General features: G+C 44.7%; 2 protein-coding genes across 2 annotated transcripts in view; one reads left to right on the top strand and one right to left on the bottom strand.

Moving 5' to 3' along the window:
- Positions 1 to 15,453, bottom strand: part of ACO2 (aconitase 2) — a 50,203-nt gene that overhangs the window by 7,543 nt on the left and 27,207 nt on the right. The window lies entirely within an intron of this gene.
- Positions 1,747 to 15,453, top strand: part of PMM1 (phosphomannomutase 1) — a 16,987-nt gene continuing 3,280 nt past the window's right edge. Inside the window, exons 1-7 of the mRNA XM_044455767.1 lie at positions 1,747 to 1,859; positions 5,150 to 5,267; positions 8,083 to 8,159; positions 8,779 to 8,870; positions 11,086 to 11,185; positions 11,510 to 11,585; positions 13,022 to 13,137. Of these exons, the coding sequence (XP_044311702.1) occupies positions 1,776 to 1,859; positions 5,150 to 5,267; positions 8,083 to 8,159; positions 8,779 to 8,870; positions 11,086 to 11,185; positions 11,510 to 11,585; positions 13,022 to 13,137 (663 nt within the window). The 5' untranslated portion in view covers positions 1,747 to 1,775. The remainder of the gene's footprint in view (positions 1,860 to 5,149; positions 5,268 to 8,082; positions 8,160 to 8,778; positions 8,871 to 11,085; positions 11,186 to 11,509; positions 11,586 to 13,021; positions 13,138 to 15,453) is intronic.

Raw genomic sequence — 15,453 nt, 5'->3', positions numbered from 1 at the left:
TCAACAACCTCAGATATGCAGATGATACCACTCTAATGGCAGAAAGTGAAGAGGAACTAAAAAGCCTCTTGATGCGGGTGAAGGAGGAGAGCGCAAAAGTTGGTGTGAAACTCAACATTAAGAAAACTAAGATCATGGCATCCGGTCCTATTACTTCCTGGCAAATAGATGGGGAAGAAATGGAGGTAGTGACAGATTTTATTTTCCTGGGCTCCAAGATCACCACAGACGGTGACTGCAGCCAAAAAATTAAAAGACACTTGCTCCTGGGGAGGAAAGCTATGGCAAATCTAGACAGTATAATAAAAAGCAGAGACATCACCCTGCCAACAAAAGCGCGTATAGTCAAGGCTATGGTTTTCCCAGTTGCAACATATGGCTGTGAAAGCTGGACCATAAGGAAGACTGAGCACCAAAGGATTGAGGCCTTTGAATTGTGGTGCTGGAGGAGACTCCTGTGAGTCCTTTGGACTGCAAGGCAATCAAACCGGTCAGTCCTAGAGGAGATGAACCCTGACTGCTCTTTAGAAGGCCAGATACTGAAGATGAAACTCAAATACTTTGGCCACCTAATGAGAAGGAAGGACTCCCTGGAGAATAGCATAATGCTGGGAACAATAGATGGCAAAAGAAGAAGGGGATGGCAGAGGATGAGGTGGCTAGATGGAGGCACTGAATCAGTTGGTGTGAGCTTAGGTGGACTCCGGGGGATGGTGGAGGACAGGAAGGCCTGGAGGAATGTTGTCCATGGGGTCGCGATGGGTCGAACACGACTTCACAACTAACAACAACAACAATTGTAATGTTCAAATATCTGAAAGAAGATGTAAAAAGAAGATGGAGCGGCCTTGTTTTCTGTTCCTCCAGAGGGCAGGACTAGAACCAATGTGTGGAAACAGCCAGGAAGTAGATTTTAGTGAAACATCAGGGGAAACTTCCTAGTGAAAGCTGTTCAATGGTGAAGCAGGCTGCCTCCTTCCTTACAGGTATTTAAGCAGATTCTGAACAACCATTTGATAGGTACACTGCAGCTGCAATGCAGAACCCAGTTTGGGCAGGGGGTTGAACTAGATGATCTAATGTCCTTTTTAACTCAGATTCTGTGCTGTCCCAAAACATAACATTATCTGGCCAACTCTACATGCACGTAAAAGCAATTTAGGGTTCAATCGTTTGCGTGTTTACAGAAAAAAAGTCCTAGAACTCCCCAGCATTCCCCAGCCGGCATGGCTGTCTGCAGGATGCTGAGAGCTGTAGGACTTGTTTCTGTCTAAACTGGCAAAGGGTAGCAACTCTGTTCTGATGCAACAACTGGAGTGCGCTCCAAGGAGGGTCAGCCCTCCCCACCCTGGGGGATGCTGGGACTTATAGTCCAACGCATCTGGAGGACACAAGATTGGGGACGGCTGGCTGATGCCGTAATAAAAAGTGTTCGCTTTCAAAACGATGTCAGCAGCCACAAAAGCCTGCAAGTTCATAACCGGTTCCCTTTGCAGGAAACAAAACCTCTTTTTTTGCGGAGAAAGGGGAACGGGGAAAAGACTCCTCCAACCAAAAGAAACGTGCACCGGGGGTTAAACCCCTGCTCCTTTCCCCGCCAACGGCGGGTACGTGTTGCCGGTCCGGTTTCCTTCGTCACGTGAGTGGCCCTTCACATCCGCAATTGGCTCAGCGCTGGGCCGACGCCTCCCGTCCGCCTCTCGGCACAGCGCTGTCTTCTTTCTGCCGCTAGTGCCGTCGCCGCCGCCGCCGCGGGAGGCGGGAGGGAAGCTGTTATGGCTGCCCCCGAGACCCCAGCGAGCCCGGAGCGCATCCTCTGCCTCTTCGACGTGGATGGGACCCTCACGCCACCTCGCCAGGTACCGAATCGGGCCGCCTCTCGCCTCGCCCACCCCGATCCCTCCCAGTCCCGCGCGCGCGCCCGGTTATTCGCCCTTGAACCACCAGCCGAATGAATGGAGAGACCATCCTGCCGGCGCCGACCGGACGCCTGGGCTCGGACCCTGAAATTTAGCGGTCTAGATGCGGCTTGCATCGGAGTGCGAACACTATTGGCCCCGCGTGCCCGTCCTCCCTCCCTTTGCTGCCCCCCCCCACCCCAGCAGTTGCGAAGCGCGCGATTGCGAGAGTCGCGCCGCCTCCGGAGTTCAACTCAGGGCCAAGAATGAGCGAAGACTCGCCGAGCGAGGAGCTGCCCGCGCAGAGCGGGTTGGGCGGTCTTCCAGGCAGGCGGTTCTCGTGTGCACCCGTTGCATAAGCATGGTCATGCTTAAGGATCAGACCGAGCCGACCAGTTTTTCGATCGTGCTCGGGAGTCAGGCCCATTGGGTTTGCTGGGCCATACTTCCTAGGCAAGTACTAAAGAGTGTAGGGACCATTTGAACGTACAGGTGGGATTTACTCCTAAGTAGACGTATATAGAATTGCAGTGTCCAAAAACTCATCAGTCGGGTGTAAGAGACGTTCCCCGAATAAGGTGCACAGCCAGGAATGTTGGGAGTTGTCGTCCAACTGTGACCGGTGTGCAAACCTGGCATAATGGTGCCAGCCATCCACCTAGTTTTCATTCTTGAGTTAGCTAGTCTATAGACACCAGTGCTCCATGACTTAGGAAATAAAGAAAAAGAAAAAAGTAGACTAAGAGGACATCAAAAGGAACAGCCATCTCGACACCTTGTGGCAGAATTCCACAATTGAATTGAATGTTGCATGAACAACTGATTTTGTTTTGTTGACCTAATCTTGTAAATCATCTTTCTTGGGTGACCTTGACTTTTAATGCACCATGAGAGGAGAGAGAGAGAGAGAGAGAGAGAGAGAGAGAGAGAGAGAGAGAGAGAGAACTTCTCTGACTTTCTTTTCCTTGCTAACAGAGAGGGTCATTCACACACACACACACACACACACACACACTTCATAATCACTAGTGACAGCCTACTCAAAATAGCTAGGAGTGGACCCAAGACTCTGTCCTGCAATCACAATGCTTGTTTATTCACATATTAACTATCTCTGCTGGGTGCCAGAGGCTAGCACTGAATTTGCTCTATTTCAAGATGAGCCAAATCAGCACTGAGAATTCCTCTGTCTTGCCCCAGAAGGTAGCTTTTCCACCCCTTGAATCCCTCCTGCCTTAGCATAATCTTAGTTACACAAAGGTTGACAGGAAAGTAAGAAAGAACACTCCTCTAGTCCACACCTTTGTAATAAAACTACTCCCTTTGAAACAAAAGTACAAGCAATAGCATATTGAGCTGCACTGGATTTGGCCTCCAAGCCTTACAAAAATGAGGGGACTCATTCAGCCTTCCCCAACCTGGTGCCTCCAAGATGTGTTGGAGTGTAGTTCCTATGATTTTCAGCCAGCATGACCATTGGCTAGGAATGAAAGGAGTTGTCATCAACACATTCAGAAGCACTAGACTGGGGAAAGCTGTTATTACACCTGCAATCTCTCTGTGGAAAATTCTAGCTGCAAGATAGACACTAGAACCATGTAATTGTTTTCTTCTTGCCACTTCTATATCTTCCTCTTTCTTGTATTGAACTTAAATAGACTTTTTTCTTTTGATTTGGCTTAGAGTGACTGGATAATTTCCTCATTCATGGATTGCTACCTAACACATGTGCCTATCTCTGTACATGCGCCTATCTCTGTACATGCTATATTTAAGTTTTTAAGGCATAATATATATGCTCTAGGCCTGGTGGACACCAAATGGCTTGCAAGTAGTACATTTTTGCTCTCAGGTTATCTCCTGCATCTCTTCAGGGTCTTCTGCTTGAGAGTTGAAGAAAATAAGAGGTTCTGTTTAGGAGAAAATTAAAGGAAGGTCTGTGATGGCAGTGCAAGCAGTTTGCTTTTCGGCAGACTATCATGTCTCCAAGCAACTCCGAAGTGTTGACAAAGCCTTACTGTTGGGCTTCTCTTGCATGCATATTACAACTGCTCCCACTGCTTGTAAATGGCATCCTTGAATTAAATCTAAGAACATATGAAAAGCCATGCTGGATCACAGCAAAGGCTCTGGGTGTAATGTACAGCTAGTCATAATAGCTGTATATTGCATTCAGTAAAGGTGGCAGCATGCATTTGGATACCAATTGCTGAGGAACATGAGCAGGAGGGTGCCCACAACATGGGTTCAATACCATTCTCCTGCATGTAATATATAGCTTCCATGACTAGTAGCCAATGTTGATAGCCTTCTCTTCCATGAATTTGTCTAATCCTCTTTTGATCCTCTGAGTTGGTGGCCACTACAACAACTTGTATTTTATTTTCCTGGGCTCCAAGATTACTGCAGATGGGGACTGCAGCCAAGAAATTAAAAGATGCTTGCTCCTTGGGAGGAAAGCTATGGCAAATCTAGACAGCATACTAAAAAGCAGAGACATCACCCTGCCGACAAAAGTGCATATAGTCAAGGCTATGGTTTTCCCAGTTGCAATGTATGGCTGTGAAAGTTGGACCATAAGGAAGGCTGAGCGCTGAAGAATTGAGGCCTTTGAATTGTGGTGCTGGCGAAGACTCCTGCGAGTCCCTTGGACTGTGCAAGGCGATCAAACCAGTCAGTCCTAGAGGAGATGAACCCTGACTGCTCTTTAGAAGGCCAGATCCTGAAGATGAAACTCAAATACTTTGGCCACCTAATGAGAAGGAAGGACTCCCTGGAGAAGAGCCTAATGCTGGGAACAATAGGTGGCAAAAGAAGAAGGGAATGTCAGAGGATGAGGTGGCTAGATGGAGTCACTGAAGCAGTCAGTGTGAGCTTAAGTGGACTCCGGGGGATGGTGGAGGACAGGATGGCTTGGAGGAATGTTGTCTATGGGGTCACAATAGGTTGGACACAACTTCACGACTAACAACACAACAACTTGTAGGAACAAATTGCACAGTTTGAGAGCACCCTGCATCAAAAATATTTAAGCAGAGATGAAAGATACTTCCCTACCACCACCACCTTTCCCTCTGCATTCCATCTTGAAAGGTACTTTTCTCTGCACTCACTTCTCTTCCTACCACAATGAATTAAGGCAGTGCAGGACTGTTACATTTATTAGATGCTCTCTAATATAGGCATCCAAGTAGCTTGATAACTTCTATAAAAACAAGTACCATGTCCTCTTTCTCCATGTTTTCCTTCAGAAAATTGAACCTGAGATTGCGGAGTTTCTTCAAGAGCTGCGCAAGAGAGTAAAGATTGGTGTGGTGGGTGGCTCAGACTACTCCAAGATAGCCGAGCAGCTGGGTGAAGGAGATGAAGGTGAGCTGTTTCTTTTGTCCTGCCCCATGTGTTTGAAGGATCCTTTGTTACAAACATGCTGCAAGTTTTTGAAAAAATCCCATTCACAAAGATGAACTATGTGGGCCAATTCAGTTGTATGGGAAAATGTGTGCTATGGTTCTCCTGGGATTGCATCATTTCAGATGGCTGGTGTGAGAATCACATGTTTGAATGGCCCTCTGTCATTACAAAAGATGGAACTGTGGCATGGGGAAAAAGGAGTTCTAGCCTTTGCCCTCAAGTCGAATGTCCAAAGACTTTGTTTTGTGTACAGAAGTGTCTAGAAATGTGATTTCCTCTACTGGCCTGAGGTAGTACAATTGGTACAATGGTATCTTGGCTTTTGTGTGGGAGTTTCCTCTGTTCTAAAAGGCTGAAATGCCTCTTCTAAGGTTGTGTTATTGGCAGTAAGAGCCTTAAACTCAAATATGTTACCTCAAGTATCTAGTCCTTTCTCACCCTTTCTGCCTTCAGCCCCAAATACAACCCCTCCAAGAGCTTCTTTAAACCTGAAACTAGTCCTCAGGCAGAAGGCTTCAACACTCCCTTCTAGAGCTTAGGAGCAGTGCGGGGAGAGTCTCCTATCCTAAGCTGCTTGAGGGACAGACAGTGACATCATGGCCAGCAGTGTGGGATCTGGCCCCTAAACAGCTTGGCCAGGGAGACATTGCCCACCCCTTCCTTAGATGTTTGTGGGCAGTGGAATAAAGCAGATGAAGTATGTTCATGGCTTTCAAGGTTACCTGGAACAGGAGTAACCCTACAAGAAATATTTGTAGTCTTTTCTAGATCAGGTGCAGCAAGTTCTGCCCCTCAGTTTTATAAAGTAGCTATACTTTTAAAAAATATTCATAGTTTTTATTTAACTTGTACAATATTTTAACTACTCATGTATATAAAATATATAAAGCAAAACAACACAAATGAATGTACAATGCAAATAATTGCAAAGTAGCAATTAAAAGGCATAATCTTTTTTTAAAGCTCCTGTCCAACTCACTCATATAGACGTAATCTGACCAAATGTTGGAATGTATATTGAAACAAGGCTGTGGTCAGTAATATATTTTCTCAAAAGAGGCCAACAATGTGAGGGTGCCTGTTTGTACCTATTGCCTCCCCAGTAAATGGTGTCTGGCATCTTCAAATCTGAGTTGTATCAGACTGTTAGTTTGGCATGCAATAAAGCATTCAAATTGCAGCTGATAAGCCAGCGCTTGCTACATCCTTCCAGCCAATTGAATGGTGGGATGGAAATAAGGCCCTCTCTGTTTAAGTGGCATGGAGCCCAGTACCATCCACTGAAGTCAAATTGCAGATTCTAGGCCTGTCCAAGTAGGTTGTTATGGTTACAGGGTGGTAACCCATTCAATGAGACATGAGAAAAGATATGATTTGTAACTGATACTTAGGTTGGGGAAATTAACACCTCCTTCATACAGCTACAAAATTAAGAGAAGCAAGACAGAGATCCCAGGGGAAGCGGCAAGAACAACAGAGCAATAGAGGAGGAAACTTACCTGAAGAGATCAGAAATGCTGGAAGTGGAGGCAAAACCAAAGGTACCATTGGCTGTTGGGAGCTCATGTGAACACAGAAACACAAGACACACCTGACAGTAGAAAATGAAGAAAACAACAGGTGCTTGCAATGCAGTACCTAATATAGTAGAAGTGGCTTGCAGAGGAGCAGTCAAGCCCATGACCAGCAGTAATTTCAGTAAGGCTTGAGGGTGTTAATATTCTTTCCCTGCAACAAATGGTATGAAAGGAGTTCTGTTCATTGTCAGACCATGCTTCCAGCCTGTGGAACTCCTCTGAGCCCTGGGTTCGTGAGATTAGAACCACATTAGTTTGCAGAAGTAAAGTGGATCATTCTGTGACCCTGTACTGTGTTTCATCTCCACTTTCCCAGTATCAGATAAAGCCTGACAGATTTTGGCATTTTCCTTCCAAAGAAAGGACTTAACAAAACAAATAGTTTAATAGGGCAATCCCATATGCATTGATTTCCCTAAGGTTTATTTACAGGTAAGGGTGTGGTAACAGCCGTAGAGAACATTAAATGAAGTGCTGATTCAACACTGGCCTGTGGACTACTGCTAAGAAAGGCCCGTGTTAGATAAAAAGTCACTGTGGCTGCAATTCTGTACACACTTAACTAGAAGTAAAACCTATCAAACATAGCGAGACTTGGTTCGGAGTAAGCGCATGTAGGATTGCTTTGAGTGCTAGTGTGGTATCTTTCTGAATGGGAATGAGGTCGACGAGTCAAAGAAAGCGTGCAGAGTATCATGACCAGCCACAATTCAGCTCCAGTGCTGTCTTTTCCTGTGTGTGGTATAGTGCTTGGAATGTGGGACTACAACTGAGGACACCCAGATGGTAGTCCTCACTTGCCATGAAGTTCACTGGGTATTTTGGACCAGTCACTGACTCTCCACCTCATCTACTTCAAAGAGTAAAGGGTCAGGATAAAATGGGGAGGAGGATAGTCATGGATACTGCCTTGGGTTCTTTGGAGGAACAAGCATCTGGGTTTTCACTTACCAACTTGAACTTCTTCATCTGTAAAATGGGAACATCATTACTGATATTTTTTATGAGGCTCATTGTTCACACAGCACTTTTACTAGCTGTGCTAAAGTGTCAGAATAAAGCCACAGGAATCAAAATTCAGCTTACACATCCTATTTGGCACCTAGCCACCTGACTGAGGCAAATGGCCTCAGACACATAAATATTTGTCTCTGATCTGTATTTTTCTTTTCCCTTTTCTTCCCCATCCTCCACAGTCATCAACAAGTTTGATTACGTCTTTGCAGAAAATGGCACTGTGCAGTACAAGAATGGGCAGCTAGTCTCCAAGCAGGTAGGCCAGCCTGCTTGTGTTGTAGCACCAACATTGCAAATTCCCTCCTTTGTTCTCTTCCCCCTCCGTGAATCTCTCAGCAGAAAATGGTGGTATCCAAAGCTTCTCCATGTATCCAACCCCACTGAGTCATCAAGTAGGCCACCATATAATGAAACCAAAATAGGGGAGGCAAAGGCTCAAAAAGATGTTTGAATAATTTTATTTTGTAGTGTACTAAGCATCATTATTGCTTCAGAGGCAGTCAGAGAAATGATAACAGAGACGACAAGAAAAGCATAATTATTAAACTCAAAACCTTGCATAAAATACAAGGTTATTTTATGTTTTTAATACTCCATTTTCTTCATACAGCCTCTTGTCCTGTGGAACTGGTCCTGAGAAATGTGATATGTGAAAACACACTGGACATATTACATCTCAAACTAAAATTCTTAGACCAGCATTTTGAGGCTTCACCTTGGGAACTTCTGGTCTTTCCTGTCCCTTTTCTTCTGTCCAGTATATAATTTAGCCATCTCTTACATTCTGAAGTTCATAAAACAAATGGATTCGTTTTAAGAAGAGTCCCATCTAGAAATTATTTTCAATTGGCTCAGTGTACCTTTGACTTCGACAGGCTATCCAGAACCACCTGGGTGAGGAACTTCTACAGGAACTGATCAACTTTTGCCTCAACTACATGGCTCTTCTAAAGCTTCCCAAGAAACGGTAATGTTCCTTTGTTATCCCAGTGCATGCAGTTTCTGGCTTTACTGTCCAGACAACATATGCACATTTAGAATCAGGTAACTGGAAGGAACCAAATGGCTCAACTAGCCCAGCTCTGTTTATTGCTTATTATTAATGTGTATATACCTCTTTACTTACTAAAGAGCCATCAAGGCAATGCATAACAATTTAAAACAATAAAACTTTAAAATGTTTTTTAAATGCCAATAACATTCAAATAGTAAAATCTAAAACACTAAAATCACATCTTTTAAAAGGCCAAATTACAAAATGCATCTTTATAGGCTTTCTAAAAGCCAAGAGAGTGGAAGTCAATCATAGTTTCTTCAGGAACACATTACACAATTAGGGAGTGGAAATTAGCCTGGACAACAGTTGGCAAGACAGACATAGTGCCCAGTTAACCACCCAGCAACCACATGTTGCCCCAGTTGAAGCTTCTAGGCACTCTTCAGGAATAACCTCACAGAGAGTTCTCTGTGTTGGCCAGGGATGATAGCAGTTGTAGTCTGACACATCTGGAGGATGCCAGGTTGAGAAAGGCTGATCAAGCCCAACTCTTTTTCCAGAGACTTATTAAAGGCATGGGATCTCTCAGTATATCTCCCCAAAGTCCACAGAATGCCAACTTTTGGTACCTTCCCGCAAGAGAGAAGCATTAGCTGTGGAGCTCTCTACATCCCCACAGAGGATGGCTCTCTCCTAGCAAACCTAGCCTTCTACCCTTGGAGGAGATCCAAAATATTCTTTGATTCCTGGAGTATTCTCCCAGGGAGTACTGGACTGCAGCCTAAAAGGCATTTATTGGATGAAGACAACTCAGATTTAAGTTAGCACCGATAGTTGCAGTAACTTGTGCAGAGGTAGGCAATCTAATGTTTTGGATTGTAATTCCCATAAATCCCAGCTAGCTTGGCCAATGAGCAAGGGTTGCGGGAGTTGTAGTCAAAAACATTTGAAGGACAACCAGGCTAAGGATAGCTGGTCTAGCAAATACTATTTGTTTAACATTTTAACTGCAGTTAATAACATTTTGTTGTACTATTCTGGATCGTGTTGTGCTTAGCATTACAAAAGCATCACTTTAGAACAAGAAAGTCCTTTGTCCATTGGAAATTTTTCATCCTAAATAAATTACGCATAAAAGAGTAGGAGAGGTAGTAGATTTTTTTAAAAAATATATTCTTAACATATACAAATACATAGAAAAATGTAGAATAGAGGAAAAACTAGTATAAACAGAAGAAACTAAAGTGAACAAGATAAACAAAATAGACAAGATTGCCAAGGGAATTTTAAACAGATACAGCCTATATTACAACTCCTCCAAACTGACTCTCTTTCTATCTTCCCATCCTTTATGAGAGTTAACCAAAAAGAAATTATTATTGTATACATCAACAAATACTGCTTTCCTTTTTCTTTTCCTAACTCCCCCCAACTTTATTGTGCTAAACACAATAAAATTTCCATTTATCATTATATTCTTCTAACGGTCTTCTATTTACATAGTTGGTTAGCTTTGCCATCACTGCATATTCTGCTAATCTATTTCTCAATTCCTCAATAGTTGGGGGTTCCAGTGATTTCCATTTAGAAACTATTGAGACTCTTGCTGCCGTGGTCATATACTTAAATAATTCTGACATATTTTTCAAAAGGGTCTCTGGGTCAAAGCATGTTCTTGGAACTCATAGGAAACTTAATTTTGAAGATTTTCTGCATTTCTGCTTGTATCAGTTTCCAAAATGTATGTGTTATTTCAAATGTCCACCACATATGATAGAAAGTCCTGTCCACCCTGTTGCATTTCCAACATTTTCATTATAATTCTTAGGAGAGGTAGTAGATTTTAGAGGTTTTCTGGGAGGTAATTTGGCTCTGCATCAAAAATCTACATTGGGAGCAGGAAGGACCTTCATCCTGGAAGAACTAAGATGCAAGCGCTGAGAGCAATGAGGAACTGAGTATGAGTTTCCTTAGGAAAAGTTAAGCACCGCATAGTGGGAATTACTTAGTGCCTTATCTTTCTACAACTACTCTATGGTTGGTTTTAACCTGTGACATATCATGGTGAGAAGGTTCTACCTCACTTTATATTGAAGAAGTCATGACCCTGTGCAACTGAAGGGATTCTGTTTTGCAACCCATGTTCAAGTCTCTCATTTTCTTCTCCCTCCCAAAACATGCAAAGAGGGACCTTCATAGAGTTCCGTAATGGAATGTTGAACATCTCCCCCATTGGCCGGAGCTGCACCTTGGAGGAAAGAATAGAATTTTCTGAACTGGACAAGGTAAAATATGAGCATTAGGTGCAGAAGTAACTTATTTATCAACTGAGATGCTTTACTGTGGCAAACAGAAGCCTATTTGGATTGCAGGGGATGGGGTGGTTAGAAGTAAAATTTTAGCAATCGGGAAGGATTGTGCCTGTTGCTAGGGTAACCATGCCTGGAAAGTGGAGCCAGGTACAAAGATTAATCTTGATCGTTCCTGGTCCTTGAAAGAGATTGCAAGACCACATACAAAAAACTTTACTTTCATGGGAAAACGTCAGACATGAGTATCAGTTATGATGCACCCTTCTGCCTGCTCACTTTTTTCTGTTTGTTTTGTAGAAAGAAAGGATCCGAGAGAAGTTTGTAGCTGCCCTACAAAGGGAGTTCGCTGGCAAGGGCCTGCGGTTTTCCCGAGGTGAGCATAAGAAGTGCCTCACAACCTCTCTAGGTGCTTTCTGCATTTTACTTTGCCAGGGAAGTGGCAGACTTGGAAAAGCAAAATATCAAGCACTGTTTCTGTTTTAAGGGAAGACGAATGTTTTCCTGAATGGATTGAAAAGAGGTATATTTCCATGACAAACCTTTTCTAAGAAGAATCTGTTTTCTGTATTATTTTTATATGCTCCATAAATACTTCCAGACATAAGCTACATTCAGTCCAAGTGAAACTAAGTGTACTTCAGCTTGATGCTTAGGCAAGGAACATTTTCTTTTGCAGAAATGGTTGGGATCAAAACATGGGCTATGGCCAGTCATTCTTTTCCTAGTAGCAGTGCATTGCATTGGGTGAGACTGTAGCCCTACTCACTCATTGGCCATCCATGGATTAGTCCTCGGGTCACATGGCCTGCCCCCAGTGTGCAGCCACCCAGCTCCATCCTCTGACACCCATACATTCAGTCACACAAGCCCCCTAATGTATCTGGAGGCCCCCTGAGCCTTGCTCTCTCTTCCTCACATGTTTAGCACTGGGGTGATGAACTAGTAGCCCTCCAGATGTTGCAGGGCTACAGGTCCACCGTCCCTGGCCATTTGCCCTCTCTGCCTGAGCTGGTGGGACTTGGAGTCCAGGAACATCAGGAGAGCCACAGATTCCCTACTACTGCATTAGTCCTTCCTATGTCTAATGTGCCGGGAGGGCTAGTGTAACGCCAGCCAAAAGAGGCCCTCCATCCCTTACACTGCTGATGGGGGCACCTTGTGCCCGCTGTGGGGCCAGCACTGCTGTGGGTATTTCTGGCAGCAGCATGCCAGATGCATTCCTCTGAAGGACTGGCACAGTTTGGCCAAAGGGGCAGAAGTGACAGCCGGAGGGCTCATGGCGGGCATCCTCTGCTCTGCCCTGCCCCTTAGTCAGTGCTAGGATCAAGAGCCGGATGCTTGAGGTGTCTCCTGAGGTGCCTGCATTTTGCAGTCACCTCACAGTTAACAGGAGCTCCTTTCTCTGCCCAGCAGTAGGTTGAAGTCCAGAGTGCTTTGTTATTAAAGGAGCACTTCCTCCCTGAGCAAAAGAGCTGCAGAGGCACCCTCTGCTCACACATTTTTTCTGAAGAGTAGTTGGACCCTGCTCACCATGCATACCCTGGCCAACTGCTTTTTGTTTGTGCCTTTGGCAAATGGGGCCTTGCTGACACCATCCAGTCCCGTTGCCATAGAAACAGCAGCTCCTGAATTAATGTATTGGAGAATCGGGCAGGAAGTCGTGGTGCATGACCGTTCTCGTGTAACAATTTATTCTACGCAAACTAATGCTTCTTAGGCTGGAGGCACTGAAGGGAGGGCTTTACTTTGCAAGCCTCCATCTCCACTCTTTTTCACTTAATTCTCCCTCTCCCTCTGTGGTCCCGGCAGGTGGCATGATTAGCTTTGATGTCTTCCCGGAGGGCTGGGATAAGCGTTACTGCCTTGACATCCTCGATGATGAGAGATTTGATACAATACACTTCTTTGGGAATGAGACAGCCCCTGTAAGTATATCCTGCAGACTCTCTGTTCCTTGACAAGGAACTGAGTGCTCCACCAAAGACAGAAGAGGATTGATAATGCTGGCAGTCTTTTCTCAGACTCATGTTGTGCCCAGGCAGATTATTAAGAACATAAGAGGGGCCCTGCTGGGTCAGCCCAGCGTTCTGCTTGCACAGTGGCCGGCCAGCTGGCCACAGGATCCTACAAGCAGGATGGGAGTGCAACAGCCCCTTCCTGTCCAAGTCCCCCACACTGGCGTCCTCAGACATAACGCCTCTGATTCTGGAGGTGGCATAGAAGTATCGGGGCTAGCAGGCATTGCTTGTCTTCTCTGTGAGATAAGTTTGCTTCCTTGTTTCAACTGTCTCTCAAAGACATCTTTTTCTATGATGTTCAAAAGTAATTTGTGTATTTGAAAACATCTGATAGATGTTTCTGGAAATCTAAGACAACGGCCTGATTTCAAGCACAGATGCCCTACAGACATTACAGAGAAAGGACTAACTCCACAAAGATACAGCCTGTTCACAACAGGACTAAAAGGGTGGGGGGCACACACAAGTGTGATGTCCCCATCTATGCCTGCTCAGTTCCCTTCCCACCTGCATGAAAGATCTGAAGGAGGCTTTTACTGAGGTGCTTCACTGGTTTTTTTCTAGTCTTTTAAGTGGGTGTCTGCTGTTAGTGATGTTTGACGTGTCAAACTTGGACTTCTATCCAATGACTAGAGGGTCAAGGTGGATTTTTACCTAGATGTCTGTCTCTAAGATAGGCTGCAGTTTTTAAAACACTAATGAATTTGCATAAATTTACATTATTTGTATTTTGCCCATTTTGCTGGAATTGGTATTGAAAAAGCACATGATCATTATGTGATTTCCACAAATCATGTGAGGACCACCTACTTTGCAGGTTCCAATTTGTGCCTATCATCCAATTTTATCTAGCTTTTATTAGCTATTTTATGTGCAAATCACAGCCCATCTTAAAGATAGAGGCCTATGAACTGGCTTGACATGCACCATAGTACGTTGACACCAGTGCAGAGCTGGCAAAACAGAATCTGGGACACCAAATCATGAAAGTACATGATTGTCACCATTGGGTTTCTCACACACCCCTCCCTGTCAGGCTCCATGAGAGCATGCTAACAGTGCCCTCTTCTGGTACCTGTGAGAAAAACACAGGGCCTGCAGTTTTGTCTTGTCATGTCAACAGCTCAAAATGTATTTGTCTGCATGGAGATGCCTCCTTTGTACCAAACTGGAAGAAAGGGAAGGAAGAAGTGAAGCAGGTGATGTCAGCCTCCCACAGACCTCTTGAATCTGACACTTCAGAGTCAAACTGCATGGTCCACACTTTTCCCATGGTTCAAGGCCATTGTTGCTGGGCAGCAGGTCCAGATTGACATTAGCAGCCAGAGCACCTGATGTGGACAGGTTGAAGGTTGATGCGCTGATGAAGCATTGCTAAGCATGCAGTTCTATGCAAATCTAGACAGAAACCTCCCAACATCCCCCGGGCATTTGGGGGATGCTGAGAGTTGTAGGCTGCTTTTCTGTCTGACAAGATTGTGTCTTAAAGAATCACCCCCTCCCCCACATACACCCAAGTGCCTTTCAAATGCATGCTTGAAATGGTGCGCCTTATAGTCTCCCCTGCTTGACTGGAATAGCTGCTACCTGGGGTAGGACTGAATTTTAAAAGTATGCAGTGTAACCCCATCCTGAAACAGGCTCCAGGCATTGCAGCACAGGGTAGTTTTTTGGATAGCAAAGGGAAGAGTGCCCTAGTTTCAATGGAACTTTAGTCCTGTGTTAGGGTTAGGGGTGTGCACCAGGGTAGGGTTAGGGTAAGGAAAACGAGGTGTCCCGGCATGGTTTTGATGGTTGGAATGTGTTCAGAATGGGCAGACATGATGAGCTGTGCAGAAAAAGCTACTCAAGGAAGGCTTTTTCAAAATCGTCCTGTTTTCAATGGAACTTTAGTCCTGTGTTAGGGTTGGGGTGTGCACCAGGGTAGGGTTAAGGTTAGGAAAACGAGGTCTGCTGGCATGATTTTGATGGTTGGAATGTGTTTAGAATGGGCAGACATGATGAGCTGCGCAGAAAAAGCTAGTCAAGGAAGGCTTTTTCAAAATCGTCCTATTTTCAATGGAACTTTAGTCCTATATTAGGGTTAGGGGTGTGCACCAGGGTAGGGTTAGGGTTAGGAAAACGAGGTGTGTTGGCATGATTTTGATGGTTGGAATGTGTTTAGAATGGGCAGACATGATGAGCTGTGCAGAAAAAGCTACTCAAGGAAGGCTTTTTCAAAAT

This window comes from Varanus komodoensis, unplaced genomic scaffold (assembly GCF_004798865.1).
Source record: "Varanus komodoensis strain SLA01 unplaced genomic scaffold, ASM479886v1 scaffold8, whole genome shotgun sequence".
NCBI classification, from domain to species: Eukaryota; Metazoa; Chordata; class Lepidosauria; order Squamata; family Varanidae; genus Varanus; species Varanus komodoensis.
This window is presented reverse-complemented; position numbering and strand designations above follow the sequence as displayed.